At 41.3% G+C, this 6,000-nt stretch overlaps 1 protein-coding gene and 1 long non-coding RNA gene across 7 annotated transcripts in view; one reads left to right on the top strand and one right to left on the bottom strand.

The window, feature by feature from the left end:
* Iqch (IQ motif containing H) overlaps positions 1 to 6,000 on the top strand; it is a 192,513-nt gene that overhangs the window by 174,216 nt on the left and 12,297 nt on the right. For all 6 annotated transcript variants that reach the window (XM_010643289.2, XM_010643293.2, XM_010643292.2 and 3 more), the window contains one exon: positions 1,707 to 1,829. In XM_010643289.2, the coding sequence (XP_010641591.1) occupies positions 1,707 to 1,829 (123 nt within the window). The remainder of the gene's footprint in view (positions 1 to 1,706; positions 1,830 to 6,000) is intronic.
* LOC104875608 overlaps positions 1 to 6,000 on the bottom strand; it is a 111,801-nt gene that overhangs the window by 74,742 nt on the left and 31,059 nt on the right. The window lies entirely within an intron of this gene.

Below are 6,000 nucleotides of genomic sequence, written 5' to 3' on the forward strand. Positions count from 1 at the left end.
TCAAAGACAGACAGAGCCTGAAGTATGACCAGGTCACTAGGATCCCCACAACCAGCTTTGGACCAACAGCGCCTCCTCTGCCTTCTGTTCCAAGTGACTACACAAGTCCAGGCACCTGGTTGCCTAGCATCTGAGAAGCCCCAAACCTGGACCAGGGACCTTCATCTTCTATGTCCTAAGGTTGATCATGGCGCTATATGTGGTTCTTCAACTGTTAGCGCAGGGGAAACAGCTGATTGTTCAAGGCAAATATTGAGCCAGGAATTTAGCTCAGAGGTTCTGCAGCCTGCCTTGCAGCACAAGGACCCAAGTTCGATCCCCAGTACCAAAAAATAAAATAAAGGCAAATATCGTATCTCACAAATGGCATGTATAAAACTGCCAGGATCCAGTACTATATTCTGTACCATAAAATATTAAATGTTCTTAAGAAATACATCAATAAAATTCTTTGGACCTTCTGGAACCAGTCTCTTTGGGATAGCTCGCACTAACAGCAGTTAAAGAAGTTTCCCAAAGAAAACAATATCAAAATTGAAACACTGGCCACATCAAGGACATAGGCTAGGTTTTGTGATTTGCTTCCAAAAAGTATATAGTATGGGAAAAGGGAAAACATATCTTTATAGCAGAGAAACCTGTGAAATGTTTGCTGAAATGGCAGAGGCTATCCCAACTAGGTAATAAAAGTTAACATCATCAAGTCGTGTTTGTAAGTGTATTAGCTTTTCATTTCTATAACAAAATAGCTCAGATAATTGACTTAGAAGGAAAAAAAAACAGTTTATTTAGTTGACAGTTTTAGAGGTTCCAGACCCTAAGTGACTTCACTGCTTTGGGCCTCTGGTGGGGGTGCTGGATGGTGATAATGGGGAGCATGTGGTGGCTCAAAACTACTTACAACATGAGGCAGCAAGCAAGGCTGAGGAAGAACAGAAGAGATCAAGGCCCTGTGCTCACTTTGCTGGCGTGTCCCTAACGACCTGAGGCCTCCCATGAGGCCCCATCTGCTAAGTTCCCAACAGCACAGCCCTGGGGGCCAAGCCCTAAACGCATGGACACTTAAGGGCACCCAATGTCCAAGCTACAGTAGCATGGACCCTCACTAGGAAATGATGAAAACTGCAGTTTACTATGTGTGCCTCCTCTCAAAAATGCATTTCTCCAGTCAAATCATGAGAAAAACGTAAGATTGATCCAAATCAAGGCACATATTACAAAATTCTTGGTCAGCAGTCCTCAAGATTTTCAAGTTTGTGCCGGGGATTTAGCTCAGTGGTTCCACCGCCTGCATTGTAAGCACAAGGTCCTGAGTTCAACCCCCAGTGCCAAGAAAAAAAAAAAAGACTTTCAAGTTTATCAAAAACATAGAAGTCTGAGAAACTCTCACAGCCCAGAAGAACCTAAGGAAATGACTAAATATAATATGGTATTTTAAATGGGACGCTAAAATGTAAAAATGAAATTAGTGAAAAATTACTAAAATCCAAATAAAATATGAGCTTAATAGTAAGTGTTAGTTTGGTTCCTTAGTTAAGATACATGCTCCATGGCAATGTAAGATGTTAATAATAGGGCAACTAGGTGCAGGGGTATATAGGAGTTTTATGTTATCTCTGCAGCTTTTCTGTTACTCTGCAATTATTCTGAAGATAAAAGTTTAAATATTTTTTGAAGAATCTAACTTTCAGCTGTGGCCTTTTCAGTCACAGGAAACCAGTCGCTATGCAGTGATGACCACCCAGCTGAAGCATACAAACCTCTCACTGGTTTTCCACTATGTTTTCCTCCAGATGTGTAAGGCACATGGCATCGGTTATGACCTTGAGGTAAGGATTACAGTTCACCAAGGCTGGATCAAACAGGTCTGTGGGTGACCTAAGTGGCTAATTATCTGCTCCCTTTTCAAGCAGATATTCTTGAAAAGGTTAGTATACTCAGGTTAAGACTGGACACTCCTTGGGGAAGGGCAGAAAGGCATTTCCACAGAGAGCAGAACCTGGCCCTGGGAAATTCAGTTCCATCCCCAAACTTGCACAGTCACTTTGCAGAGAAAATCCATGCTGCTTGTCAGACTTATGAGGTATTTTAAAGACCAGCTTTTGATCCTGAAGCATATCCTGAGCCTACCAAAAGTTGCTTATTAACAAATATCCTCTATTACAGCCTGCATAGACTTCCAGAGCTAAACAGCACCAACTGCATGGCTTAAACAGAAAGCTATTTTTTCACAGCTCTAGAGGCTGGAAGTCCAAGGGACTGACAGATTTGCTTCTTAGTGAGAACCTGCTTCCTGGCTGTAGACAGCAGCCTTCTTGTTTTGGACACACACACACACACACACACACACACACACACACACACACACACTGGGGTGGGGTTGGAGGGAGGTCTTATGTATTTTTTTTTTTTTTGAGACAAGGTCTTGCCATGTAGTCCAAGCTGGCCTTGAACTCACTATGTAGCATAGGCTGGCCTCGAACTCACAGCGATCCTCCTGCCTCAGCCCCCCAAGTGTGGCATTACAGGCATATGCCACCACACCTGGCTTCTTATGTTTCTATTAAAAGGACATCAGATCTAAAGTGTGAGAATTCTATCCTTATGAACTCATTTAATCTTAATCACCTCCTTAAAGGCCCTGTTTCCAAGATAGCCATATAGAAGTTTAAGGTTTAATGAACTGGGGAGTGACACAATTCAGTCCACAGCACTCTCCTAACTATCTGTAGTCTTTGCTTTCAGGAAGGATTTCTGGTTTAAAAAGTAGTGTCCCCCTTTTTTGGTTCCTGCACAGTTGCTTCATCCTGATGTAGCTGGAGGGGTACCAGGATGATGAACGTCTCTTCCCTAAACTAGAACCTCCATTTTTGTGCCCAGAGACTCCAGCTCCTCTGGAGAAACAGTTTCCTGCTTTCCTAGTCTGACACAGATTTTCAAATTTCTGACACTCCAGAGCTGTTCTACTTGTGGAAATCAAATCCCACATCATATCAAACATATTAAATTCACCTCCCATATTAAATACAATATAATGTATATATAATGACATAATAATTGGGCAGCAATCAAATGATTACATGTTTTGATTTGTAGAAATTCAATCCAAGCTCAGTTTTTGGTTTTTCTATCTGAGAACAAATACAATTTTCAGGAGTCAAATATTTTAAAGTTCCTTGTAAAGCATGCAGACCTTACGCATGGGACCTACTGTGAGTAGAATGGCCTGTCTGACACTTGGCAATCCCCAACAAGCTGCCAGGCCACTGTCAGGGTGCATAAAGCCCTCTGGTTAGATTGATTCATGCTGGTTGCAAACACATATAATGGAGCTCATATTGCCTTGCAAATTACATTAAATTTGATAAAATACAGAAAGAATGAAAGAGCCAGATTGAACTGATTTACCTGAAATTAATTGTTGCATCTGCTGCACACAATCCCTTTGGAATTCGTTTTAGCCCAAAACTGATTAGAGTGAAACACTCTCACGTACCACAAGGTGGCTAAATCTAACTGTAGCTTTATCTATATCTATTTTACTTCATTCTAAAATATCAAAGCAGAACAAGTACTGCAATAGGCATATATTTGGGCAGGGAAAGTCTACTGTCCAAAGGAAAATACGCTGTCATTTTCTATTACCTAAAATTATTTCTAGAGATTTTTTTGTTTTTTGTTTTTTGTTTTTTTTGTAGACAAGGTCTCACTGTGTAGTTCAGGCTGGCTTCAAACTCACTATGTAGCCCAGGCTGGCCTCAAACTCATGACAATCCTCCTGCCTCAGCCTTCTGAGTACTGGGTTACAGGAGTGTGACAAAGCTAAAGCCTTTGTACTTGTACTCTTGAGAAAAGTAAAGTACTCAATCAGTCATTTAATTTATACTTATCTCTTAGGATGATCAGATACATCTTTAATAACAAATTTTAGTAGGGAAAATAGATTATGATGGTGCAGGGGAAGGGCTCCAACTTAGGATAGGGGAGCTCACCGGGAAGAGCTACAGAAAAAGAACAGGCACAGGGACTCCAAAGGCATAGCCAGGACCGTGTCACAGATTGTCCTCCAGGTCACCAGAAAATGAAAGATGAAATGGAGGAGAGAGAAATATGGATACGGATGGACAGCAACAGAATAGTGGAACAACATGAAGAAGAAAAGGACAACAGAAGCAGAGAGAGAGAGAGAGAGAGAGAGAGAGAGAGAGAGAGAGAGAGAGAGAATAAAATCCAGAAACTGGAAAGATGCATTAAAAACAAACATGATCATCAGAAAACAAAAGGGCAAATGCGAACAGTGGAAAAGAGGAGAATTAAAAATCTAAGATAAGAGGGAGGCATTTGACTGCAAGGACATTTTGAAATTCTCTGGAAGTGTCCTTGGTCTCGTTTTTTAGACCCTGGGACCCATCCCTGGTGAGACTCTCCACTTTCTCTCTTAACCAACTTCTCTTGAGCGGTGGGGCGGGTAAGGATACGGCATTTACAGAGCACCTACTGTGTGCTGGTTACTGAGCCAAGCACTTTCACTTCACTATCTCATTTATTCTTCATTCCTACACTGTAGGACAGTATTATTTCTACCATATTATAGTGAGGATTTCCCCAAGGTCACTTCACCAGGCTCATTATGGAACTGCCACTTGAATGCAAAACTGTCCACAAAGTCAAACATGATTCTTTCTCTTACATCAAAACATATTCTGTAGCCTTTTCCTCCTAAGGACTATTTCCCACTAACTGAAATGTGATTATCAACTCAAGAATTTAGGTACCTCTTATGTGTTCTTCAGCTGGAGTACAGATTTCTCCCAATAGCCCCTATGAATATCTCTGCCATAGAGAAGCAGGGAAATGTGTTTATCAATTAACTTACCTAAACTTCAGTGTCCTTTTTTTCCTGAGTCTAAAGAGAAAAGCACTCACCTAACTTCCAGTGTAACCTCTGCTGCCTGTTCTCTTGGTTCAACTTAATATGAATGGTTTTTCCAGAAATAGAAGGCAGCTCTAACAATGTTATCATTGTTGATGCAAACAAAAGTCTTTATTGTCTTTATTCTTTAACTTTGTTTTTTTCTCCCATTATTATCACAAAATTTCAAGTGATGTTTCTCGTCCAAAGTCTCAAGGAAAGAAAGGAAAATCAGATCATTCTGTGGGTTTATTTTTCTTTGATGAATATTGGAAAAAAGCGCTACTGAGTTTGTAAGCAACTTGGCGGGTCTCATTCCTGGTATTTCTGTAATACTACAGAACACCCCCACTGGTTTCCTAATGAAATGAAGTTGTAATGAAAGCCATATGGAGAAAGGCGTGGTGTTTACTGCCTACATCAGTGTGGGGCAAGGCTGGTCTCACACACAGGCAGTGTGTCATGGCCCTGAATAGCTCCACAACTGCCAGCAATCATTTCCTTGGGCCAGAGTGTTGCCATAAGGGGAAGTATTAGGGCTGCTCATAAATATTCTGGTTCACCTCCTTCCAGGCACATAACAGAATTACATGTCCTCAGCTCTCCCTCTAGAGTTAGGCATGGCTGTGTAACTTGTTTTAGCCAATGAAATATTAGCAGAAATGAACTATGTCCTTTCTATGTAGACTGACCTTTAAGGACTTCCACATCCTATATTTTGTCTTGGAAAATCATGGATGACACTGAGTGAGAGACTCCTTCAGCCTGGTCCCTGAGGGTATCAACAGTGGTCAGTGTCCCATGTTAACCCATGTGGGAGTAAAGCAACAGCAAGAACTATAGCTGTGGTATTATAAACAACCATGAACTAGAGTTTTAAAATTACTGCAGCATAAATTAACCTAGATGGTTGGTATGGAAATTAGTATCAAAAAGAGGATGCCACTGGGCATGGTGGTGCATGCCTGTAATCCCAGCACTCAGGAGGCTGAGGCAGGAGGATCACTGTGAGTTTGAGATCAGTCTGGGCTACATAGTGAGTTCCAGGTCAGTCTCAGCTACATAGTGAAACCCTGTCGCAAAAAAAA

This window comes from Fukomys damarensis, unplaced genomic scaffold, assembly GCF_012274545.1.
Source record: "Fukomys damarensis isolate Sample0158 unplaced genomic scaffold, DMR_v1.0_HiC HiC_scaffold_25, whole genome shotgun sequence".
NCBI lineage: Eukaryota > Metazoa > Chordata > Mammalia > Rodentia > Bathyergidae > Fukomys > Fukomys damarensis.